General features: G+C 37.1%; 1 protein-coding gene across 2 annotated transcripts in view; it reads left to right on the top strand.

Moving 5' to 3' along the window:
• The window catches only part of GPR155 (G protein-coupled receptor 155), a 62,269-nt gene that overhangs the window by 33,117 nt on the left and 14,757 nt on the right, over positions 1–14,395 (top strand). For both annotated transcript variants that reach the window (XM_053597189.1, XM_053597190.1), the window contains 4 exons: positions 3,788–3,872; positions 3,954–4,044; positions 5,441–5,651; positions 12,641–12,745. In XM_053597189.1, the coding sequence (XP_053453164.1) occupies positions 3,788–3,872; positions 3,954–4,044; positions 5,441–5,651; positions 12,641–12,745 (492 nt within the window). The remainder of the gene's footprint in view (positions 1–3,787; positions 3,873–3,953; positions 4,045–5,440; positions 5,652–12,640; positions 12,746–14,395) is intronic.

Here is a 14,395-nt window from a genome sequence, read left to right as displayed (position 1 = left end):
GATTTTGTGATGTGGGCTAATATTACTGGAGTTAGATGATATCTCAAAGTGGTTTTGATTTGCATTTCTCTGATGATTAAGGATGATGAGCATTTTTTCAGGTGTTTGTAGGCCATGCACCTGTCTTCATCAGAGAAGTTTCTGTTCAAGTCTCTTGCCCACATAGAAATTGGGTTATTTAGTCTTTTCTTATTGAGTAGTTTTTCTCTGTAAATTCTATTTATCAGACCTTTGTTGGAATCATAATCTGCAAAAATCTTCTCCCATTCTGAAGGTTGTCTGTTTGCTTTACTTACTGTGCTCTTGGCTGTGCAAAAGCTTTTTAGTTTGATCAGATCCCAGCAATGTATTTTTGGGTGTTGCTTCAATTGCCCTGGGGGTCCTCCTCATAAAATATTCTCCCAGGCCAATTTCTTCAATTGTTTTCCTTGCACTTTCTTCTAGTATTTTTATAGTTTCATGTCTTAAGTTTAAATATTTTATCCAGTGAGAATCAATTTTTGTTAATGATGAAAAGTGGGGGTTCAGTTTCAATCTTCTACAGGTTGCCAGACAGTTCACCCAGCGCCATTTGTTAAATAGGGAGTCTTTCCCTTACTGAATATTTTTGATAGGTTTGTCGAAGATCAAATGATGATAAGTAGCTGGGTTCATCTTTTGGTTCTCTATTCTGTTCCATAAATCTACCTTTCTGTTTTTGTGCCAGTACCATGCCGTTTTGATCAATATAGATTTATAGTATAGCCTGAAGTCTGGTAATGTGATACCTCCTGATTTGTTCTTATTTCTGAGTAATGTATTTGCTATTTGAGGTTTTTTCTGATTACATATAAAATGAAGTACTATTTTTTTAAGTTCTTTAAAGTATGACAATGGTGCTTTAATAGGGATTGCATTAATCTATAGATTGCTTTGGGTAGTATGGACAATTTAACAATGTTGATTTTTCCCAGCTATGAGCATGGTATGTTTTTCCATTTCTTTTCTCAGAGCTTCATAAGTTCTCTTTATAGAGATCTTTCACATCCTTTGTTAGGTAAATTCCCAGATATTCCATCTTCTTTGGCACTACTGTAAAAGGAATAGAGTCCTTGACTATATTCAGCTTTACTATTATTGGCATATATAAAAGCTACTGATTTGTAAGTATTAATTTTGTATCCTGAGATGATGCTGTATTCCTTGATCACTGCTAAGAGTTTTGAAGTTGAGTCTCTGGGATTTTCCAGATATAGGATCATATCATCAGTGAAGAGAGAGTTTGATCTCCTCTGATCCTATTTGGATACCCTTGATTGCCTTCTCTTGCCTTATTGAGATGGCTAAGACTTCCATTACTATGTTGAATAGCTGTGGAGAGAGTGGGCATCCTTGCCTTGTTCCTGATCCGAGTGGAAATATTTTCAGTTTTACACCATTCAACATGAAATTGGCTGTGGTTTGCTGTAATGGTCTCTATCAGTTTAAGAAGTGTCTCTCCTATGACTATTTTCTTAAGTGTTCTGATCATGAAAGGATGTTAGATATTCTGAAAGGCTTTTTTCTGCATCAATTGAGAGAATCATCTTTTTTAAAATTTTATTGATATGATGTATTATATTTATAGATCTGCGTATGTTGAAACACTTTTGCATATTTTGATGGTGAAATATCACAGGTGTGTGACATATACAGACACACAGACATACAGACAGAAGCAAAATTTATATTTGCCAGCTTTTAAACATATATTTTTATTCAGACTATTAATCTTTTAATTACCTACTTCATCTTAATTTACCTAGGCTTTTTTTTTATTATTAAATCATAGCTGTGTACATTAATGCAATCATGGGGTACAATGTGCTGGTTTTACATACAATTTGAAATGTTTTCATCAAACTGGTCAACATAGCCTTCATGGCAGTTTACCTAGGCTTTAGTTGTCATTTTAAGTTATTTTTCTTAAAATGTTCTTAAAATGGTTAGTTCACCATTTTTACACCCTGTAAATTGGATATAAAAATAGTTTTAATTACTGCTTTTAATGTATTTTAACCAGACTTGTTATTTTAAACAATGTAGCATCATTCTAATAATTCAAGAATCCATTCAAAAGCTGCTTTTCTCCAGAAGATGATATATCAGCCAGGCCGTGTTACAGCAAAATTTTATTGCCTTTTGCATTATGGGCGGGTACCCATACTGAGACCAGTTGAATACACTCCAATGGGCTATCATTTGGTATTGAGACCTGAGCTCCCATAATACAGATAGATACAGAAACGCCAAATTTCTCAAGAACAAAACCAGAACTGATGAGAACTAAAGTTCTCAGCAGGCAACTAGAATAAAGGAGGTGGACCTTAGGGATAGTGATGGCAGGTGTGTGAGAGCAGGGTCTGAAGACTCCCAGGAGAAATCTCCAGGCAGTGCTGCTGCTATAGTAGCATTCGAGCACTCCACGCCCAGGCCCGCCTGTCCAGGTGACTGCTAAACTTTCTCAGCACAGAACTTACAATACTTAAGGAGCAGTAGGGGACACTTCATGGTTGCCAGAAATGTTACTGGACAAAGAGTGTCCATTCACCTGTCACTGTCCGCCATACGCAGAGACAGGGATAGGTCCACCACACTTTATTTTGTCAGAAGGCCAGCGATTCTGGAGAACAGTGAGAGTAGCCTCTCCAAGACTATTGTTCTCTTCTTCCATTTCCAAAATCAGTTTTATATATGAAAGTTCCAAGTAAAAATCATGTTAACCCTTACCTTAATAATAATTAGCATAACCCATGACCCATAATAAACAATAATCAGCATAAGCCAGGGCCTAAAAAAAAAAAATCCAATTTAAGAGTTAATCTCCCAAATCAATTTGCCCTAAACTACTCAAGATACACACTTTTAGGTGAAAGCTGAATTTACATAACAGTAAGAATGGGAGACATGAGGTGAAGGTCACTAGGACCTAAACCAGCCAGACCAGCTGTGTTGTCTCAGCCCTCTCCTGAAGGACTCCATCTTATTATCACTATATGTGCTGTCGCTGAGGAATATGTGTTAGGAATTCCAGGGGCCCACAGATCAAGTTTGAAAAATACTGATAAAAGTTGAAGACTATCTGGGGTCAGAGGCTGTATCTCTAGTTCCACTCTGCCCTCTGCTGGCTGTGTGACTTGGACAAACCCTTCTATGTAAAATGAAGGGTTTATAAAACAGGTCCCTTCTAACCTTAATGTTCTAAGATTCTGTAGCTATGTAGAATTTATTAAACAATATGTTATTTGCATAAATAATTACATATAAAGTATAAGGAAATTTCATGAACTTCAAAACATTTGTGGTTATATTAAGTTCATAATGTATTTGTATTAATCTCCATCATTACATTTGGCCATTTTCTAAAAACAGTACCGGTGAACAGAATTGCCTATACTTCTTAGGCCCAGCACAGTGAGGTTGTTTTTATTTTTAGAATTGTTTTGTATACAGTTTAAAAATGTTTCAATTATGCTTAGATTCCAAACATGTAAGTGAAAAGAATAAAATGATTAGGGCTTTTAAAGAAAATCACAGATAAAACAAAAAGATTTGAGTGAAGAAATAATATGGAAGGGAAAATATGAATGACTTTGAATTAAGAAAACTTGCTTCAAAATATTGGGGACAGCATTTATTTAGGAGTAAATTCTAGGGCAAAAACTGCTACTGAAATAAATTGGGTTTAAAATAAAAAGGAAGAAAGTTCCATGAAGTCTTACTACCGCTGAGTAATTATCTCTTTCAATCTTGATTTCTTTTTTCTTAGGCCTCCTAGCAATTTCTTTGTTTCTTTTGAAAAAACGTGAGAGGGTACAAATTCCTGTGGGGATCATCATAATATCTGGCTGGGGGTAAGTTGGTCATTTTCTGCTTGCTTACCTCTTTCTATATAGTACTTACTATTCATCCTCTCAATAACTCTTGTTATACAGAATCCCTGCTCTACTAGTTGGTGTTCTTTTGATAACTGGAAAACACAACGGAGATAGCATTGACTCGGCCTTTTTTTATGGAAAAGAGCAGGTGGGAAGACTTTATTGGCAATTCTGTTCTTTTTCTTTTTCCCTTGTTAATGTACCTTTCTAAACATTAAAGTTAACTTTAAAAGCTTATTCCTGGCAACACGGTGGCTCACACCTGTAATCTTAGTACTCTGGGATGCTGAGGCAGGTGAATTGCTTGAGCTCAGGAAATCGAGACCAGCTGAGTAAAAAGCAAGACCCCCCCCCCATTTCTACTAAAAAGAAAAGAAAGAAGGAAAAATAACTGAAGCAACAGGATCTCTTGAGCCCAAAAGTTGGAGGTTGCTGTGAGCTATGGTGATGCCACAGTACTCTACCCATGGCAATAGCTTGAGACTCTGTCTCAAAAAAAAAAAAAAGAAAACTTATTCCAACTTACTGCATATCAAACTGGTGATCCTATATCCCTTTGTCACTCCTCAAAATGTGGTGAACATTTTGCATATCTGAATCCATTTTTAGCTAAAGGTTTCTAGCGTCTTCTTAAACACACTTACGAATTATGTTTTCTCTACTGGAGGAAAGAGTGGTTAATTTAAAGCCATTTGTTAGCAGTAATAATAAAGGTCAAATTCTTGACTCTTAACCCTATCATAAATATACACTTCAGAACAAAAAGTATCTAGGGAGAAGTGTGCATGAAAAGCTATGGAGTAGGAAGCTTGTAGAACCTGCTGAGTTCTTTAGGTGTGGGGCCCAAGGATGTGTATGTTTAAAAAACCTCTCCAAATAATTTTAATTTCTTGCCTTTTTTATTTTCTGTTTCGCAATTTTGAATTTTATAGAGTTTTGCAAGAATAAATAGGATTATATGCGTGTAAAAGACTTAGGCTAGTGCTGGCATCTAGTTAGTGCTCAATAAGTATTAGCTATAATTATTTTTAGTATCATTAACATAAAGAGTCTTTGGTTGCCTGAGGTACTCTTGAACTACATATTAAAGCGACCAAAAATTTAGGAGAAAAGGTCTGTAAGAAATCATTGCTTGTAAAGGAAACTGATGGCTATATTAGTAACCAATAATTATTTTTAGTATCATTAACATAAAGAGTCTTTGGTTGCCTGAGGTACTCTTGAACTACATATTAAAGTGAACAAAAATTTAGGAGAAAAGGTCTGTGAGAAATCATTGCTTGTAAAGGAAACTGACGGCTATATTAGTAACCAGTTGCAGTTTAATGAGAGATGCATCTAGAGAATTTATATGATTACAAGCAAACCCTAATTTCTCCACAGGTAACTTACATTCGTTACATATACTTACGCTTTTTAAAGAACACTGAAGTATTTCAAGTTGTGGAGACCTATTTTCTATCAAAAAAGTGCCCTTAACCTACTCTCCTACGATTTTTAAGATGGGTTATGAAAAGTGGCCTAACGTCTTTTTCTAACAACAGATGATCACCACCGCGGTAACTCTGTTCTGCAGCATTCTGATGGCCGGCATATCACTCATGTGCATGAATAGAACCACCCAAGCAGGAAGCTATGAAGGTTTCGACCAATCTCGGGGCCACAAAACCGTGGAACCTGGAAACACAGCTTTTGAGGAGAGCCCAGCACCAATACATGAACCAGAACTTTTTACAAGCTCTATTCCAGAAACAAGTATGATCCTTAAAGAAACTGGTGCATGCTGTTAGAGTGTATATCCTTAATGTTTTGTTTAAGGGCACTTCCTTGGACTATTTTGAATATCATAGCTATTTGCCAAACAAAGAACTTGAATCATATTCATTTTTATAGCTTGCAAATTTATTTATTAGATTTTTGTTTTTAAGTCTTTTGGGGAGGATTTGGTTAAATCCTAAAACTTCCTCACACCTGAAAGTTTAGAAAAAACTCAAGGGAAGGTCTCTCCTAGGAAACTATCAGCATGTACTTGTTAATTCAACCACATTGCATCAGGCAAGCAACAACAGAAAAATGAACTCAAGGAGGCCTAATTGAGGTCAGGTTAATGGTATCAATCAAGTGTTGGCCAGCTATAGTCCACAGGCCAAATCTGGCCCACTACCTGTTTTTTATTTATTTATTTATGTAATTATTTATTGAGACCCACTACCTTTTTTTGTATGGCCCATTAAGCCAAGAATGGTGTTTATATTTTTAAAAGGTTGAATAAAAGTGAAAAGAACACAAATATTTTATAATTCTTGAAAACTATATGAAATTTAAATTTAATGTCCATAATTGTATTAGAATATAGCCATGCTCATTCATTTATGTCTTGTCTATGGCTACCTTCATGCTACAATGGCAGAGTCATTGCAACAGTGACAGCCTGAAAAACCTATATCTAGCCCTTTATAGAAAATGTTTACCGATCTTTGGTATAAGTGAAAATATGGTCCTACCTAGTAACTTTGTTAATGAGGATTAGCAGTTGTTATAGGGTTTGCTTCAATTCATGAAGGAAATCTTGGCAATAGAATACTGTATTTTGCAATGTGTAATGTGCACTTTTTTGCCTGAATTTTTGAGGGAAAAATAAGGATGCACCTTATATGTGGGTAGTACTAATTCTGTACATATGTTTTAGGTAACTATGATACCTATGGTTTAAATGAATGTGTAATCATGGGGCTATTACCTAGGAAGGGCAATTCAGAGAGAACAGATAATACATTATTTATTAATGCTTATGCATTAAAAGTATAATTCTGAAAAGTAGTAATGATATCTCCACACAAAATAATATCCTGTAATAAGGCAATCAGTTTTGTTGAAATTATGACAAACTGGCAACAAAAGCATTTTTGGCCAGTGAAGAGCAACTTATTTCTCTTCATACACTTTAGGCAGGAGCTAGCAGTCTAGCTGATATTTTTACAAAATCTCTTTATAATACAGTAAATATAAACAAATAAAAGTTTGAATTAAAAAATGTATTAGATCTTCTAACATGTTATTATAAGAAGAAGTAATCTTTACAGTAAGGAGTTCAGGTATTATTCTAAAAGACTATAAAAGAAAAGCTGAAGTCTTCCCTTGACCCTCAGTCCTGCTCCCCAAAGGTAACTACTTTTTGTAATTTAATGTATCACCCAGAAATTTTATTCATTTTGCTTTATTTATTTACCCACACATAGAATCACGCCATCTATAATGTCATACGACTTATACAGAGATAACGAAGTATCAAAGAATTGTAAGAAGTTCAATAAGGCTTGAGCTCAGGGTATGTCTAGGGAAAAAATCAAGAAGAAGCTGAGAAAGCAAGAAAATACTGAGAGCATTCTATGCCAGGCTAAGAGGCGAAAGCTTTGTCCTGTGAGAAGAGGTTACATTAGTTTTTAGAGTACGCTGGGTCTGACCCAGGACTGTACTACGGCAGTAGAAGGGGGATGAACATAGGAGGGACTGGACTCAGGAGCTGTTGCATTGACAAGGTGTGGTAATTGATAGAAAGCTGAGTGAGGGCTAAGGGAAGAACTGAGGATAACATCCAGCAATCTAGTTTAAATGAATGTGCAATCAGGGGGCTATTACCTAAGAAGGGAAATTCAGAAAGAACAGATTTTTAGGGGAAGATAATGAACTCAACTTAGAGCCTTCTAAGTTTGAGATGAATGAGACACCAAAGACAAGTTCTAGTTTCTCAGTCTGCCTCTTGAAACAGGATGCTCAGATCTGAATGTAGTATTCCAGTTATCATGGTCCTCAGCATGTAAAAAGCATTCAATTTGTTGACTGGATGAAAAATAATATTAAGTATAGGGTATAAGGTAAGGCATTTAGAATTAATAAAGATTAACATGTTGTCTTATTTACATCAGATATATTTCTTTTTTAAAAGAAATAAAAATTACCAGTAAAGTTGAAATCTTTTTACCCTACTCCATTCCTGCTAATCCTAAAGGTTATAAATTATGAATTTGGACTGTATCCTTCCAGAGCAAGATTTTTTTTTTTTTTTAGAGACAGAGTCTCACTTTATTGCCCTCGGTAGAATGCCATGGCAGCACAGCTCACAGCCACCTCAAACTCTTAGGCTTAAGCAATTCTCTTGCCTTAGCCTCCCAAGTAGCTGGGACTACAGGTACTCGCCACAACACCTGGCTATTTTTTGCTGCGGTTTGGCCAGGGCCGGGTTTGAACCCACCACCCTTGGTATATGGGGCCGGTGCCCTAATCACTCAGCCTGCAAGGTTTTATTATACATTTACAATATGTATGTTTTTCCATCAACAATATATAGTATGGTTTTTTGCTTTTGTTTCGTTTTTTTTTTTTTTGAGACAGGGTTTCACTCTATCACCTGGTCTAGAGTGCAGTAGCATCATCGTAGCTCACAACAACCTTAAACTCTTGGACTCAGGTGATTTGCCTGCCTCAGCCTCCCAAGTAGCTGAGACTACAGGCATGCACTACCATGCCCAGCTGACCTTTCTATTTTTTCTTTCTTTCTTTTTTTGTAGAGACAGAGCCTCACTCTTGCTGAGGCTGGTCTTGAACTCCTGGCCTCAAGCAATCCTCTTGCTTTGGCTTCCTAAAGTGGTAGGATTATAGGTGTGAGCTATAGTATGGCTTTATATGTTTTTTAATTTTTATACACAACTTACACCACAATTGGCTTACTGTACTTAATACTTTTTGAGTGCGTTGTATATGTATTCAATTATATGAATATACCAAATTTTCTTTATCTTTTTCTCTACTGATGGATAGTTAGGTTGCTTGAAAATATTTTGCAATTAGAAACAACACCATAATGCACATATTTACTCACATCTTCTCGTTTATACATCAAGATTATATCTAGAATGGTTAACCTAGGTCATGGGAATAGATATATTCTCATGGCTTAAATGTCAACCTTTTGTACATGGTCCCCAAAGTTGTATATCTAATCCAACCCCTTCATCTAAGTCCAATCACAGATTTCCTGTTGCTTATATCTCTTTCTGAATATGTGGCCAACACATATTTATTCTCTTTTTCAAATGTATTTGAGCTTTAACAATTCTGTTTCTTTTAGTGGTTCCAGCATTCTTCAAGATTTCCAGGCTCACCATCTCCTCTGTTTCTCTCTCAGACTAATTAGCCATTCGGGGCTATAGTTCTCCCTCTGCAGGGTCCTCCATCTACCCTGACTTCCCATTCCTCACTGTGGCCTCCAGCCTCTCTGCTGGATTTTTCTAATTCCTTCCTAATGGGCTCCCTGTCTTCCACCACTCTCAAGATACCAGATTAATCTTCCTCACAGATCACAGAGCTCCGGCCACATCAGGCTCCTGCTGCCAGCTTCAAGTCTCCCTTTGTTGCCCTTGGTAGAGTGAAGTCCAAAGCCCTGCATACAGTGACCATGTCCTCCCATGCCTGGCCATACCCACTGAGACCCTGTTCTGCCATCTTTCCCTGTGGCTCCCTCGTGCTACCCAGTTGACTCCTCCGTTTTTTGCTCTGTACCAGCCTTATACGTGTTTTCTTAACAATTTTATCTTAGCTAATTTAAACCTTCAAGTTTCTGAAGGTAAGAGAGCTAGGCCAGGTCATCTGTTTTCTATTATTCTGTGGTTCTCTTTTAACCTTGAGATGACATCTTTATATTAAATTTAGAAAGACTATTATAATAGCTTTATTATTGATCATGGTTTTTATACTTTGAAATCTTTTTTGTTTTTAAAAACAGTACTGAAGAATTTAAGCACATTATCAATGAAGGGTTCACTTTCTAAGAATTATTCATCTTTCTACATGTTAAATTTTAATAGTTTATCACAGAAGTTCTTATTCCATTATAATCCATGTCAAGAAGCACCAGGTCTATATATGTGTGAGATGTTTTAAAGGACACTGTGTGCAGTTCTCTGACTAGACAGAGGAAACATCAGAGCCCTGTTGCTGATGTCTCAGTGTGACTGCTATAAACCAATCTACCTGTAAACAAGCAAGAGATTTTCATTGGTATATATTCGAAAAGAACAAAAGCATGTAATTGTTTTACTGTATCTTATAGACTTAAAGGAGACAGGTTTTGAAAGGAGTGAGGGTTTATTGTTTTTGTTTTTTTGAGACAGAGTCCCTGTTGCTCAGGCTAGAGAGCTGTGGCATCAGCCTAGCTCACAGCAGCCTCAAACTTTTGGGCTCAAGCAATCCCCCTGCCTCAGCCTCATGAATAACTGGGATTGACTATAAGTGACTGCCATGGCAACCTGGCTAATTTTTCTATTTTTAATAGAGACGGCATCTCACTCTTGCTCAGGCTGGTCTCGAACTCCTGAGCTTAAGCGATCATCCCACCTCAGCTTCCCAGGGTGCTATGATTTAGGTGTGATCCACACACCTGGCTGAGGGTTTTGTTTTTTTTTTTTTTAAGAATAGAAAATTGAATGTTATTTTTATAAGATTTTTATAGTTATTTATTTATTTAGGCAACATCTCACTTTGTTGCCCTTGGTGGAGTGCCATAGCATCATAGCTCACAGCAACCTCAAACTCTGAGCTTAAGTGAACCTCTTGCCTCAGCCTCCTGGGTAGCTGGGACTACAGGCACCTGCCACAACACTCAGCTATTTTTAGAGACAAGGTCTCGCTTTTGCTCAGGCTGGTCCCGAACTCCTGAGGTCAAGCAATCCAACTGCTTCAGCCACCTAGAGTGCTCCCAGATTATAGGCATGAGCTACCGCACCTGGCCAAGATTTTTATTTTTATTTTTTTGAGACAGAATCTCAATCTCAATCTCAGCACACTGGGTAGGGTGCTGTGGTGTCATAGCTCACAGCAACCTCCAACTCAGACTCAAGCAATCCTCTTGCTTCAGTTTTTCCATTTTTAGTAGAGATGGGGGGTCTCACTTTTGCTTAGACTGGTCTTGAACTCGTGAGCTCAAGCAATCCACCTGCCTCAGCCTCCCAGAGGGCTAGGATTACAGGCGTGAGCTGCTGCGCCCAGCCCAAGATTTTTATTTTTAATTGACACATATTTATGTGAGTACAATGGGATGTTTTGCTGCATGTATACATTATATAATGATCAAATCAGGATAAATAACCTATCTGTCACCTCAGATATTTATCATCCCTTTGCGATAAAAACATTCAACAACCTTTCTTCTAGCTATATTGAGATATACAATATCTCATCGTTGACTATAGTTTCCTACTGTGCAAGCAAATACTAGAACTTATTCTGGTATAACTTTGTACCCACTGATCATTCTCTGCTCCCTTCTTCTCTTTACCCTCCCCAGTCTCTGATAACCACTGTTTATCCACTACTTCTACGAAATCACATTTTTGGATTCTGCCTAGGAGTGAGAACATGGCAGTATTTATTTATGCCTAGATTATTGTACTTAACATAAAGACCTCCAGTTTCATCCATGTTATTACAGATAGATATTCTTTTGTGGCTGAGTAGTATTCCACTCTGTTGATTGTTTCTTTTGCCGTAGAGAAGCTTTTTAGTTATTTTCGCTTTTGTTGCACATGCTTTTGAGGTTTTATCCAAAAAAAAAATCCTTGCCTAGTCCAATCTCATGAAATATTTCCCCTATGTTTTCTTCTAGTCATTTCATAGTTTCATGTATTATATTTAAGTCTTTAATCTATTTAATCCATTTGGCATTGATTTTTGTGTATAGTGAAAGATAGGAGTCCAGGTTCATCCATCTGTGTATAGATATACAATTTTTCCAGCACCATTTATTGAAGAGACAGTCTTTTCATTGATGTATGTTCTTGACACCTTTGTCACAAATCATTTGGCTGGAGATGCATAGATTTATTCTGACCGTCAATTTAATTCCACTGTTCTGTATGTTTATTTTTATGCCAATGCCATGCTCTTTTGGTTACTATAGCTTCGTAGTACATTTTGAGGTTAAGTAATGTAGTGCCTCCAGCTCCCTCTCCCCCAAACTTCAAGATTTCTTTGGCTATTCGGGGTCTGTTTTGGGTCCATATGAATTTTAGGATTTTTTTTTCTATTTCTGTGAAGGCTGTCAGCGGTATGTTGTTACCAATTGCATTGAATCAAAGAAGTAAGTTTTTAGCTGAACTTATAGAAGAGGATTTAGATAAATTAACAAAAGTGAGGATTCCATGTTTGTCAGCTTAGGCACAGAGACCCAAATAAACCTAGGGTTTGCAGAGGAGCCTAAACAATTGTCCTGAGATAAGAGAAGGCTTTCTGTTGAAAAGTAGGGTGGATAAGGGAGAGAAAGTTCAGGTTATAGAGTTATAGGGTTATAGAGTTTTCGAATTCAGGCCAAGAAGTTTGAATTAGTGCTTGTTTTTGAAGAGTGATTAAATAAAAACTTGTATTTTTAAAAAGTGTTTAAATTCTTTATTCCCAAAGTATCGTGGAAACTAATAAAACAGCATGGATGAAAACATTTTTCCTGGTCTCATACAACGAGGAGATGATAATGTAAAGCAGCTAAGCCTTTGTCTGATACTCTTCACATGTTAACTTCTGTATGTGCACATTTGAACACTTTTGATAGTTATGTTAAAAACATGTTCACTGAGGCTACTAGGACAGTGAGTGTGAGTGGGGTTTTTCGTTGTTGTTATTGTTTGGCATCTTTTGAACTTGTCCATTTCTGTTGTGGTTGGGCTGTGTCCTCACATGTTATTTTGTCTGTTAAGGTTGCTGCTCCTGCTCCATGGGAAATGGTGAATTGCGCTGCCCTTCAGCAGAACCGATAGCAAACACAAACACCAGTAGGCCTGTGACTCCTTCGTTTGAGAAAAGTAAGCACCTTTCAGCTATGAGGATGGGCTTAAGAAACAGAAGATGCCTTGTCCTTGTTCCTCAAAGAAATCTGCACAGATTTCTATAGAAGCTACAAACACTGAGAAAATGGATTCTTAAAAAAAAGATGGGGAAAATGCCATAAGAGAATTGAACATAAATATTCATTTTTATAAACGTTCTTATAAAGTAGTAATAGGTAGTATTATACACACACAAACACAAAATTTTTGCAATAAATCTAACCCACGTGATAAATCCAAAAATTTGTTCTAATATATAATAAATGTTCATGACATATAGTTGTCATTCATATGGGGTTTATAATTGGCTGCTATCTGATCACTAGGAATGAGTCTTTAATAATAATAGAAATCATGTTTCCATAGAAGGGAGTGAAAACATATCAGATGTCCAGATTTCACTGTTTCTAATAGGAAACCCTTTCTGACATTCAGATAAGCTATCTTTCAGTTTCTATCTATATGCCTCTTTGCTAAAGTTAATGTTTCTTTACATCAGAATTCCCCAAATTTTCCTCATTTTTTTTTTTAATTTTTTATTGTTGCAGTTTGGCTGGGGTTGAACTCACCACCCTCAGTATATGGGGCCAGCACCCCACTCACTGAGCCACAGACACCACCTTATTTTTTTCCTCTTATTTTGGCCCTCCTTATTTTTGTTCTCCCTATACAATATACCTAATAACGAGGTTCAGTAACAAATTTGATGTGTAATCAGATTTAGCAACTTTTTCTCCTCCCAAAATCTGCTTAGGCTTTGCTTACCTGTCATTTTCTTATTAATAATGATGATTTTTTTTTTTTTTTTTTAGAAACAGAGTCTCACTTTATTGCCCTCAGTAGAGTGCTGTGGCATCACAGCTCATGGCAACCTCCAGCTTTGGGGTTTAGGCTATTCTCTTGCCTCAGTCTCCCTAGTAAGTGGGACTATAGGCACCTACCACAATGCCCAGCTATTTTTTGTTGCAGTGTGGCCGGGGCTGGGTTCGAACCCTCCACCCTCAGTGTATGAGGCCAGCGCCCTACTCACTGAGCCACAGGTGCTGCCCAATAATGTTGATTCTTGAAAATACTTTCTTTTTTTTTTCTCTCTCTTACTCTTTTGGAATGTCAGTGAAAATTCTTTTAGGTTTGGCGCCTGTAGCTCACTGGCAAGGGCCACATACACCAGAGCTGGTGGGTTCGAACCCAGCCCGGGCCTGCTAAACAACAATGACAACTACAACCAAAAAACAGCCAGGTGTTGTGGTGGGTGCTTGTAGTCCCAGCTACTTGGGAGGCTGAGGCAAGAGAATCACTTAAGCCTAAGAGTTTGAGGTTGCTGTGAGCTGTGATGCTACAGCACTCTATCAAGGGTGACACGGTGAGACTCCGTCTCAAGAAAAAAAAGAAAAAAAGGACAAAAATAAATTTTACTATCTTTCATTTGGTTCCTGGTTTTGAAGTACATCTTGAATACAGGTATACATCTTGAATTTTTATTTATTTATTTATTTTGAGATAGAGTCTCACCATGTCGCCCTAGATAGAGTGCTATGGCTCACAGCAACCTCTCCAGTATATTGGGCCGACGCCCTACTCCTGGAGCCACAGGCGCTGCCCAGAATGTTTTTTTTAATAGAAAAA

Source organism: Nycticebus coucang, chromosome 7, assembly GCF_027406575.1.
Source record: "Nycticebus coucang isolate mNycCou1 chromosome 7, mNycCou1.pri, whole genome shotgun sequence".
In the NCBI taxonomy this organism is placed as follows: Eukaryota; Metazoa; Chordata; class Mammalia; order Primates; family Lorisidae; genus Nycticebus; species Nycticebus coucang.
This window is presented reverse-complemented; position numbering and strand designations above follow the sequence as displayed.